General features: G+C 37.6%; 1 protein-coding gene across 1 annotated transcript; it reads right to left on the bottom strand.

Moving 5' to 3' along the window:
* Positions 1-246: 246 nt before the first annotated feature.
* Positions 247-4,813, bottom strand: LOC143893258 (pickpocket protein 19-like). Its single transcript, XM_077398454.1, has 5 exons — positions 4,689-4,813; positions 3,007-3,221; positions 2,871-2,927; positions 2,498-2,722; positions 247-1,670 (listed from the first exon to the last, which is right to left on the bottom strand). The coding sequence occupies exons 2-5, from the start codon at positions 3,212-3,214 to the stop codon at positions 1,396-1,398; spliced, it is 765 nt and encodes a 254-aa protein (XP_077254580.1). The 5' UTR covers positions 3,215-3,221; positions 4,689-4,813; the 3' UTR covers positions 247-1,395.
* Between the last annotated feature and the right edge of the window lie 7,919 nt (positions 4,814-12,732).

Raw genomic sequence — 12,732 nt, 5'->3', positions numbered from 1 at the left:
ATTCATAATTATGTAATTATTAATACGCATATATGACATTGTGGTATTTTCACATGTAACAGCAACTGTTAAACAAATTTTTAATCTTACACAATAGAATATTAACTAACAGTATTTCACAAACCTGAAAACTGAATAATACGTAAAAATTTCAGGATTACACTTATACATCCTGTAGCTTTTTTCAAGCCTACTTTATAAAAAGGAGGAGGAGGATAAAAGTGTTTTTAAACAAAAAGCCCAGAATTGTAAGAAAATTAATTTATGTTTCTGTTTCTGCCGTTTTAAAGAGTAAAAATAAAATCCGAGCTAAATAATACACATTCATTTTATATTAACTTACTTAGCGATCCTCTAATTGTATGTCCGCCGTGGAGGATATAACGTAAATAATTCGCCGTCTGGCTACATTTACATTTTCCGTCACTGTTTAAAAGACCTTAATATGAATCTAACGCACGAGCCATTAATTTGTTGAAATTTAATTAATTTATCGCATGAAGCCGTCTTTGTATTCCACAATTGCTTTTACATTTTCTTCTTTAGAGATATCCTTTACTTTATTTTTCCTCCATACACATTGCAACTTTCTCGTTAAAGCTATTAGTGGCATCTTTCTCGAATAACGAGTAAATACTCGTTACACAATTGTTCGGTTCGCTATTCCATCTCGAAAAAGCCAAGAAAGTCGCTTGACATGCATGTAAAATGTATGGCGTGTATTATTGAAGTCAAGCATTACGCGGCCGCAAAGTGGCAAGATGGAAGGTACGTATCATATAGAACGTTGAATAAAATATGAGCTGCGCTTTCTCTCTTTCTCTCTCTCTCCTTCTGCCTCTCCCTCTCACTCTCTTCCTCTCTTTGATACGCATATACACACACACACACACACACACACACACAAATGTACGCAGGAACATGGGTTTTAGAAGGTAGATACCAGATTTCGCGTGAGCAAGGCATTCTCGATTTCCTTGTCAAATCCGATCAATATCGCAGCTACTTCCTGATTTATGGGGATAGCCTCCCACGGTAAAACACAATAACCAACATGTCTATGAAGAACAGGACGGGACCCGTTTATTCTAACAGACAGTACTCTCGATTCCGGACGATTTAGGAATGGGAATAGCTGGGGCTCCTGTTCTGAAAAATTTTGTTTGTTCTCCTCGCGACTTTGGAAAAATACAGAATTCCATTAGCGGAATATACGTAGACACGCGTGCGCGCTCGCGCACGCATACGCGTCCACATTTCGACGAATATCGATTCAAAGAGAGAGAGTACATAGATAAACCTCCTCTCTTATTTTACCTTCTCAAATTTCGCGGTGGCTCGGCTATGATAGAGACCCTCTTCCCGCCCGCGTATATCGAAAAACTTCACGGTAATTCAATATCTGTTCAAATTCAATTCTGCGAGGCCGTAATTCGCAAAAATCGGTATCCTCTTCGCCGGCGGTTTCAGAGGGTTGTAATCCAGGATGGGAAGCACCGCCGCTGCGTGGACGTGCGTCACGCTCGATCGTCGGGCTCTCCGCTCTCCTTCGGTTCTCCTCTGTCGCGAGCGTAGAGACGAGAATACCCCAACCGCCAGATAATAAACCAGCTCGACGGCGCTGAGCAGCGAGCCGCCCAGGAACAAGCCGATTATGCCGCCGAAAGACACTGCGAGGAAGTATATGCAAATCGTTTTATGGGGCTCCGAGTTATTAATATGATGATCGTGGCAAAACATTTGGTGATATTGGGGCACGGATGACGTTTAAGCGAAATCGAAGCGGGTTGTTTCTAAGCGGTGATTTACGTGTTGGCTTTAATTTCCGCGACGCGATGTTAAGCTAGGCAAAATTTTACACACGTAAAACGTATGACATTAGACATCTTTCGTGTAACTTTTACACACACACACACACACACCCACATACAGTTTTATACATCTTTCGTGGCTAGACACTTTACTTTCTTACGATAAGATCACGAATAATATCCAAGATAGTCGTTTGCGACGTAAACATTTTGAGCAAGAGGCATGAGGGCACCATGAATTCGTAACTTAGTATCTCGCGGGACTCATTATACACGGGAAAACCGCCGCGGAGAGCGGCTAATAGAGATAGGGAAATAATTAAGGCGCCGCAAATTAAAGTTCCTCGAAAATCTCCGAAAGCGAATTTGAATAAAGTGAAATTTTACGAACGTTTTTTCCGCTTCCGCTTCTCTCGTCTCGTCTCTATAAATTTCTCAAACCCGACGTGGTAATTATAATTAATGACACTATTTTTTTTTTTTAAATAAAATCTTAAGTTAATTAGAAATATCAGATCTGACATTTCTTTTAAACTAAGGATGTTAGATAAAGAACTATAGCTTTAGAGTTTATTTATTTATCATTTTTCATACTAGGGGAATGCTACAAGGAGCTTTTGGCGAGAGACAAAAATATGAAGTATATGATATAGACGCATGTATTTAAAAAAAATGCGAGAACTCACCGAGGAGATCCATTTGTGTGAAAACTATGTCCGTTTTGTAACGAAAACTAGTTTGCCCTATGAAATGCACGTCCAGCATAATGTCATTCATGTTATGTAGCGGCACGTTAGAAAACTGGGTACCGTAGACGTAGTAGTCGCATTCCGGTAAGCAGTTGCAAATCATGCTTGGAATGCCGCGCGGGTACTCGCCGCCAAAGTGAACGATGTAGTCGTTGAACACATCTTGCGTCGCCATCCAGCCGTTTCGCAAAAGCATCAAGTTACATATATATATATATATATATATATATATATATCCGGCTAATTATATTTAAAATAAATTCGCGAGTCATGTAAATGAAATTCCCAATAGATAAGGAATCTCGCTCACCGTTGTAATCGATCAGGCAGATGAAATCCTCGATGGTGCAGTCGCGGAAGTGGGCGGCTGAAACACACGCGTGAAAAAAGAAAAAATACCGTTAACGAAGTCGTCGTCGCGTTGTCTCCGCTAAAAGATATCGTACTTGCGGGGAACAGAAAGGACGGGTTGCAGCGACAATACTTGGCGACCCAGTAACGTTTGCAGAGCGATAGGCAGGTCTCCTGCTTGTACATGCCGATCTCGTCGTATTGGCACGGTTGCTTGTCCTTGTCCAGCTCGAGGACTCGCTGAGTGGCGTGGCCGGAAACGCATTCCAAGGACACGCTGACCAGCGAGCCCGACGGTATCATGGTGCCGCTGTTGGGCCAGACCCGGGGCTCGTTTATTATCACCAAGACGCCATCAATCTCCTCTATATAACAATTGTGGGTATATTAAGGTTAATGATATATATCAGCGGAGATACAATTTTTTAACTTTTCACGCTGAAAATCCTCTCTTTCGTCGATCCGGTTCTGACGTAGATCTGGTCAGAGCGGCTTAGAACCCCGGTATAGCGCGGGCGGGACGGCGCGGGACCGTGAAGTTCTTTGAAGGCGACATTTCAATAACTGCCGCGCGCAATACGGCGCCGATATATCGATTTTGCAGTTTACGATAAATCCCTTTCCATTTCGCATCGGGTAATAAAAGGAGCGACATTACGGCAGAATGGAAGTCGCGTCCTATTCAAAATGCATCCTCGAGCGGTCGCCGGCTTTCGCGAGGATATTAAAATCATATTTGCGAGACTCCCGCGCGCGGCGCGGTTTGCATAACGGTGGATTAGTAACGACGTGTCGTTGATGTATACTTCGTCATTTAACGGATAACGGAAATAGCATTAGTTTATATTAATCCGTCATACGGTTTACCCGAGTTTACATTTTGTTTGCCATTATACGGTTCCTCTCTTCCCCCTCGACCCCCGAGTTTGGATTTGCGCTAAATGTTTACTCAAATAATGCGTTTACGTTCCTTTGTCCAAATATTGCAACAACAAACAATGCAATGACGATCTAAATTGAAATTGAGCACTCAAGTTGCCTAAAAATGCTAATACAGCATTATATATTAAAAGAAATCAGAAATATATATTAAACAGATGTATTTCCGATGAAAATATAAAAGCCTAGACTCCTTGAAGGAGGTACAAAGATAATGATATTAATGATAGAAATGGGATTAACAAACAATGCATGACGATCGAAATTAAAATTATGCACACAAGTTGCCTAAAAATACTAATACAGGATTATATATTAAAAGAAATTAGAAATATATTAAACAAAAATGTATTTCCGATGAAAATGAAAGCCTAGACTCCTTGAAGGAGCTGCAAAGGATATTACTGATAGAAATGGAATTTATTAATTCTTACAATAAATCTACAATCCTTATCAATCCCGGTAGTATATCGGAATGCAGCCATTGTTTTATATTATTGACAAAATATTACATTGGGAGAATTTCTACTTTCGGACCGAGGCGACTTTGCTGAGAAGCTGTTCAATTCGCGCATTGATCAAGCTCTGAATCTCTCAAAATTGGTAATACGGCAATATAACCAGCGGCACGACTAGAAAATCAACACTTGGTCACCGCACCGATTTCCAGATTCTCAATACAATTTATTCAAGATAATTATATTTTTTTGTGAAATATGAGTATATTAGAGCGAGGCATCTTTTTGCTTCATCGCGCTGGGTGCGCGATAACATCGATTCTTCGTAGATCGTTACGCCTCGCCACGTAGAATATTATATATACCAGCATTGCCCTTACCGGAATTTGGTGGCTTCGATATGTTTCCCAGATGAATCGTAACCTTGACGCCGCTCCAATCGCCGTAGCCCGACGCTCTTCGTGGCCGCGATTCCGTGAGATTCGCCGGTGCTGTCTGCGCCAATTCAGAATTGAACGAGTAACAGAAACCGTATTCGGTCTTCTGCACCTCGAAGATCTCGCAGCAATTGCGATTGGCGTTGCGCCACCAGCAGGCGGACAGCAATTGGTCGCAGCGTGGCATTACCTCGTGCAGCACTTGAGTGATGTTGATACCTGTTCGATAATGATTATTCTTCAGCTCCAGCGAGAGAAACGCAACGCACACATGCATTTAAAATGCTCGATTTAAGATAAGATCTCGATTTAAACAATGTTGATGAAACAATGTTATGTGTGTTCTGGGTACAAGGATGAAGGGATTGTATTAGTCATTATGTAGAGGAATATGAGGTGATATAACCAAAGATTGATTTACGGAGTTATGTAAAAATAAGAGAGAAAAATTAGAAAGATAATGGAATGATGATTTGGATAGCGTTAAAGGGAATGTGTTAAAGAAATTGTGGAAAAAGAAAAAGAAACTAGAATAGATGATAGTAAGTACGATGATTGGTATGGACATGGATGGTATGAGTGGATCAAGTAATTTTTGTAAACCAAGTCCGCTTCTTGGCAATAAGCTGAAGTGAATAAAGATCGATTGATTTATATATAAACAATGCGTTATCGAAATTTGCGCATTTACTACCGATATCTCACAAGACATCGGTGTGTCTTGTCTCTGGTAGGTATTGAAGATGGAATCCAGAAACGTCCAAGATCGTTATAATATATTTACGCTCGCGTGAAAAAAGTTTAGGAGGATATAAGATGTCCTACCCGCGAGACTACGAACATTCTGCTTCTTCAGAAAATCCAGCTCGTCGAAATCCCCGAAGCTCATCACGGAAAGCTTGCCCAGTATTTTCCGAAAAGTTTCGACACTTGCCTCGTCGGTAACGTTAGAGAAAATTCTCGGCTCGAGCTCGAGGGCGCGACTCCAGTCGACACGGTCATTTGGACAAAGGGTCACGCTCGGGAAGGGTAGATTCGACGTCTCGTAATGCATCGATTCGATGCCGATCGACGTCGGCGCGGCCTAAATAAATTTACGCGTCGATACTTTAAAGTCTGATATAAATCGTTCTCTATATGTACCCCATCGACCTTTAACACAACTTTTAATATCCGCCGAAATCGGAAACGAACAATGGCCCAAATGTTTGGCAGATTAATAGATTGTATATACGCCCGCATCAAAATTAACACCTTTCCTCTCATATACACACGATTTACCTGGAATCTATGCGCCAGCGAGTAAATCACGTTGCTGGCGATTGTGGAAGATATTACAAACACGACGAACCACAGGAATCGCCCGATTACGTGTAATTCGGGATCGACGACGTATCGAAGACCGTGAAGACTCGTATGCGTGCAAAAGTAATTCAACCCTTGTAAGATCATGTTGAAGTATTTGCCTCGGTCTTTGTTTCCACGGAGCCTGATTCTTGCGATCCCATTTCTCGAGACTTTCATCAATTTCCTTAATTTCTTTTTGCCAGATTTCATGTCCGATACAAATCCAAAGGATTTAATAGAAACTAGAAGATCCTAAAACTCGAAAATTCAATTCCTCGAGGAACCTAAGGGATCTGAGAGATAGGTAAATCAGTAAATTGAGAGAGGCTAGAAAATAGTAATTAAACGAAACACAATTTCTTCGCTCACTTTCATTTGGATGGAATCTCTGGCACTTAACACCGGCAAGATAAATACATCCTTATTGGCCACTCCTAGCGGTCAAAAGCGGACTGAAGCACCCTTTTGAAGGCGTCCTCGAACGGAGGGCGAAAGGAGGTCGGGCTTATTCCTCATTTTTTATCGGTATCAGCACTGGATCGTGCAAATAAAATCCAATCAATTACAGGTGAGGTAGATGGTATAAGGGAGGCGATGGGAGGTGGGAAAGGGCCGAAGAGGGTGGCGCGTGTTTGAACGCGCGCGCTCCCGATGTGATCAGGATAATTCGGTTAGCGTGATTGTTGCGCAAACAATGCCGACACGAGCGGGAGAGGGCCGCTTCAATGTCCGCGAATAATGAAGAAGCCTCCGGGGGTCGCGATCGCCGGTTTTGATTGCATCTCTCTAGTATAATTCGGACGAGAGAAATCAGGATTCGTTGATTCGTTCGCGGCGATGTCACGTCGACGAAAACTATCGACGTTTCGGCGAATCCAATGACGGTCTTTCCAGTTTTGGCAGAAATTCTCTGCGAATTCGATTTCAGAGGCGCGCGACACTCGTCCAGGGATGAACTCGCATCAATTCCCCCCCATATGGTTCTTTTAATTCCCTGTAAGTCGAAATGACTTTTTTTTTCAAACGAACAATACTCTATCAGATCGGATTAATTGCATAAACATATTAGAAATTGTCATTTATTATTTTTGCTTAAATCTTTTTTGTCATATGTACCTACATTTTTTAAATTTTTACTTCGTATATTCTTCAATGTCATATAGATTTATTTAATAATAAATTCTTGTAATTATCTCGAAAATAATATCGAGCTTTCAACTCGGGCAAATTTGACAAATTTGCGCTGCTCAAGAAGCTACTATTTTAAAACATTATTCGAGGAATTGAATGAGCACTCGGGGAAATGCGGGATGGCAATTTCTCGTTCGAACCCGATGATGCAATCGACGCCGCACTGTTGGCGCTTCGCTCTTGCTGTGCTTCATTATCCCGGGGATGAAACCGATGGAAACCGACGTTCTATTAACTACGCGGGTGCAATCGCTCTAATATTAGTTTTGCTTAAACATCACAGGTTTTCATTCCGCGCGCGCACACTACATGTGTCCCCCATGCCTAGCTTATATACGAGCGAATCGATTATATCGCTAGAATGATAATTTGTATCTCGATGATCTTTGCGCAAAATATTGTGTTAGCAGTTACGATCCATTATAAAAGATAAAGGATAATAATTGAGAGAGATTTGAAAGATTCGCGATTTATTTCATCGATTTGAAATAACATTTCACTTAAAATTCTTAGTAAACCGTTTCATTTAAATATCCGTTTTACCGCCCAAGTTTTATTGCACTATATAATTTCTATCTGAAATTTTTATGCCTTGTTCCTTTTGCGCTGTACAGTTAGAAATACGTGGTGGATGTGTCTGTGGCGAGTGACACATTTATATGGACATGTGAAAGCACACAACTGTCTTTTGGAATTTCTCACCTGGAATTCACCGACCCGCTGCACGCATGTTCGCGTAAATTGTGCAACGATGGAGCTGAAAATTCACGCGTAATCGAGGCGGCAACTCGCGAAAGAGCTGCGACAGCGCATGGCAGTGCATCCCGCACAGTTTTTCTCCCTCACCTTGTCTTTTAACTCTTTCCTGATTTTTTATTCTCCCTTCATTCTCTCTCTCTCTCTCTCTCTCTCTCTCTCTCTCTCTCTCTTTCCCCTGATATTTAATTGGCTCTTTCCATTAATTTATTCATTGTGTGATATCGAGTATTTTAGCTTCGACTGAAACTTGCGTTGGAAGCCGCTTGAATGTATCTATTATCTTTATCGGTTTTATGTTTATTCTGTTTAGCTATATCTGCTTTAACGATGATTGTTTTTCAGCGTAATAAATAGTTCGCTTTTTGTTTCTCATGCATTCTCCGCGGTTTTGCCAGAAATGACTATTTTCGATCGGAGTTATAAATGTCTGGTTTAAATTATTTTAATTTCTCTGCCCAAGTTTTTCACCATCGCCCGAGGGCGAAAGTTACCATGTTGATTGCGTATATGTCATAATGCTGCTGTATTAGCTTCAATGTCGAACCAACGTTTACTCCACAAATAAACCACTCTAACATTCCGAGGCTACACTGCTATTCGAGTCATTTCCGAGATAACAATTTCTTAAAACTTTTCCTCCATATGTATATACATATGTGTGTATGTTTGCGTGTATACACATTTATGTTTCTTTATGCAATATCTACTCGTGAAAGAGAGAGTTAAAACAAATTTCCTGAAACTCCCTTTTTGCTAAACAATATATTTAAAACGAGATAACAAATGTTCTACCTTAATATCCTTCATAATTAACTTTCTTAACGACAATTGTTTGTTAATGCTAAATTATTCAGTATGTTTCTCGTTATGTGTATAGTACACGGCTTAGGCATACCACCTTCCACTCACATAAATTAATGAATATCGTCGACAAAGTTCGCCCGTGTTTACGGTGCTATCTATCGGGACACAGACCGGTTCTCAGAACTTCGAGAAACAATATCGTGTATTCAAAATTGTTTTATACAAAATATCCAAGAAACACTGTTATTTTTTTTTCTAGCAAGAATTTTTAAGCAAGAACACAAGTTCTTATCTTTTATCAAGACATCGTTAACTTATATAAGTTTGCTGTGAATACATCGATTTCGAATTGATCATCGAATTACCGGATGAAAAGAGAGTGACGTTAATTTATAGGGATGTCCATTCTATGCGTGAGTCAGCGTGAGAGTTGTGTTTGAACGTCATTATATTTCAATATGCGACAATGATCGATGATGGGCAAGTCAATGAGTACACCGATCATTTTAACAGTTATCTATCATCTGTTTGTCGCAATTTACTATGTCGATAAAGATAACATACATAAATCGTTTCGTAATCGTTTTTATCATTTTCATCAATTTGCCCTGCCGATTCGAACTCGTAACTTTAACAAAGTTTTACACTCCGTTGTGATATATTATTCAATACTTCGTAGCTATTTTCTCTATCTTTCTCCTTGTCTCTATTTCTCTTTCATAATATTAGATTATACTTATTGTTACACATTTATTTTACTACATCTTTTTAAGTGACATTACAGAAGAAAGATTCAAGGAGCCGCAGTTGCGAGCAAATGTAGAATTGAATTAATGAACAACTCCATCTAAAATAATCTTAATTATTTAATTATTAGTATTCATGATGTAATAATGGATGTGATTTTTTCATGAGTCACGTGGAAAATGTAGTATAAATTATATCAAAAATATATATTTTTATAACATTTTGTTTTAACGCTGAAGCATAACGATTATAATATTTATTGTTATGAAGATTTATTATTATATTAATTATATATATATATTCTTTTTTATTAATAAGATTACATTAATTAATAAAATTGCAATGCGTACTGTAAAAAAAAGTTTTATTTTATTTAAATATTTTTAATTGTATTATCGACATACGCGTATTATACATAAAATAAAATAGCAATGTCTATATAACAATGCTTATATTGATTGTACCCAATATTTTCGTCATATTTAAAAAATTTTTATATTGATATTTTTATTGCTTCCTCATAGAGAAAGCTGTTTTCGTAAAAAAAATTTTTTTTTAGTTGCTTTTGCCAATGTGTTCAGAATGTTCTAAAACGTCGAAAAATCGCTATTTTAAAAAATGTCGGTATGTGTGTATGTATGTGTGTATGTGTGTATGTGTGTATGTCTGTGCCAAATTTACCGAAATTTCTATAACTCCAGAACTGATCAACCAAATCTTAACGAATTGTATATGAAATAGGGGTAGAAAAGACTGAAAAATATAATAGAATTAATAAAGATTGCTAATAATTAAGGGGTTCTTTGTTAATAAAATTATGAATTTTTGCAGAAATGTTTGTTTATGCTTTAATTTCCGCAAATTTGGAGATATCGATCTATTTCTAATTTTATTACATTTTTCAGTCTTTTCTACCCCTATTTCATATATAATTCTTTAAGATTTGGTTGATTAGACTCAGCTTTATACGTGATCAAAGGTCCTTAATTTTTAGAAAAATGTTTGTAATAGCTTTAACTTCTGTAAATTTTAAAAGATATTGGTTTATTTTTAATTTTGTTATATTCTTCAGTTTTCTCTATTTCTATTTTATATATAGTTCTTTAATGCCGGTATTCATAGTCGGGTCTTATATTCAAGTTAAAAACGAGATGCAAGTACTAGTTGCTCTTACTTCCGCAAATATTGAGATATTGGGTTGTTGTTGTTGTTGTTGTTGTTGTTTTTTTTTCTTTTTAATCAATAGAGTATCATTCAAGGAAGGTCGGTATTGAATTTGGTGATAATCGGTAAAGGGGTTTTTTGCAAGTAGAAACCTTTGCTCACAAAGCTTCCTCTATGAGGAAGCCAAAACAAATAGAGGAAGTTTTGTGAGCAAAGGTTTCTACTTGCACATTTTTTTTTATTACAAACATAATAAATAAACAATTTGTGTAAAAACAACTGCATTCGTACATTTCCTTTTTTATAATTTTAAATATACGTTGAAATAATAATAAATGTACGTGAAAATATTATAATTATTACAATAATATAATAATTACGATAATCCTTTTGTACGATGTATAAAAGATACGTGATACTTTTAAATAAAACTATCTTAATTTCCGTAACAACGTCAGAGAATAACAAAAATATTATTATAATCTTTACTATAATATTTTCTTCATAGCATGTATAATAAATCTCGATTAAGAAAAGAGAATATTAATTTGATGCATTTAAAGCCGACTTCTGTTTATCAGTAAAATAACTGAATTAAAAGGAATGAATTTTAGTACATACATTTAGTAAACTTAGTACATACTACAATATTCTAAATATTATGCATCGTGGAAAATATTTTTTGGATTATTTACATTTTAAATTATTCAAGGAATTTTAAAAAGTTTTATCAGGAAGCACGATAATGCTTTTAGTATTAAAAAATTAAGTATTTTAATAACCAAATAATAAATAATTAAATATAGAACAGAGTTGAATAGAACATAAATTAGAAAATATTACGAGAAGCAAAAATGATTACAGACAGAAAGTAAATCCGTTTATTACAATGTAATTTTTGTTACATTTTTAAAATTTCATTCTCAATATTTACTCAAACGCTGTAATTCGTGTAGAAATATCGTTTGCATGATTTGCGACTTGTGGACTGCATGCGAAAACACAATGTTGGTTTACGCGAGTGCATGTACTTTCGTAAATACGGAGCCATAATTAACGCAGCACTGTAAGTATGTTAATGAGGTGTCGGCTTACGCGGAGAAAGAAAAAATTTGATTCTAGTTGGAGCGGATAGGACGAAAAAAGAAAAAAAGAGGGCAACAATTATGCGCAACTTGTTTAAGAATTAATTGATAATTATACGCATTTAATGCTATACATCCCGAGTTGGGCAAAATTTATACGTTTCTTATTCAAGAAGAATTTAAAATAAACACATTTTTCAACACGAACAGATAATAAATAGTGCAAGCATATTATATATTGCACGAATAAGCATTTTATTATAGTAACTACTTAACATTTCTTATTACAAACTTCGTCTGCAGTATACTTTTCGGGCGGCTACACTCGAATATTAACCCCCTCTATTATTTAACGGTCGATAAATTCCGCCCGCTTACAGTAGGGTAGCTTTCAATCTGCGTTATATACTTCGCCTTTACGAAGCTTACAGAGATCCCGGGGAACTTCGGCGTAAAAGAGAGGCGAGAAGTTCGATAATGAAATTACTGGTTTCGCAGCACTGCTCAGAACTCGCCATGGAAATGTGAAACCTTCGACGTGCCGTTCCACTCGGAAATTTCTTGCCGGCCCGGCCGCGCGCAAGGGAGGAGAAGAATGTTATTCACAGTACTTACTCGTATCCACGTAAAGTGCGTTACGCACGACGCTTGGGAACTTTGCGTTCGTGAGAAATGCTTTTCCTTTGCCGAAAGTTCTGAAAAGCGGTCGGAAAAGGAGAATCTCGCGAGAGTCGGGCAACGACGATCGCATTTAGCAGCTGTTTCCTGTTAATCCTTTTAAACATCGCTAACGTACATATCAATAAACATATAGAGTTTAGGACGAGTTAGGTAGACGAATATTAGAAGCATCTTTAGAAAACAAGTAATTTTACATTCTTTTATAAAAT

This window comes from Temnothorax americanus, unplaced genomic scaffold (genome assembly GCF_048541705.1).
Source record: "Temnothorax americanus isolate GAGA-0224 unplaced genomic scaffold, ASM4854170v1 Scaffold12, whole genome shotgun sequence".
NCBI classification, from domain to species: Eukaryota; Metazoa; Arthropoda; class Insecta; order Hymenoptera; family Formicidae; genus Temnothorax; species Temnothorax americanus.
The sequence above is the reverse complement of the archived record's forward strand: the minus strand, read 5'-3'. Positions and strand labels throughout refer to the sequence as shown.

What these genes read in the sequence shown, in the direction of transcription:
- LOC143893258 (XM_077398454.1), bottom strand. Translation starts at nt 3,214, where the DNA reads ATGATACCGTCGGGCTCGCTGGTCAGCGTGTCCTTGGAATGCGTTTCC. An exon ending in GTCCTTTCTGTTCCCCGCAA is followed by an intron (nt 2,928 to 3,006) that starts GTACGATATCTT and finishes CGTGTGTTTCAG; the next exon opens with CCGCCCACTTCCGCGACTGC. An exon ending in CACACAAATGGATCTCCTCG is followed by an intron (nt 1,671 to 2,497) that starts GTGAGTTCTCGC and finishes ACTTCCTCGCAG; the next exon opens with TGTCTTTCGGCGGCATAATC.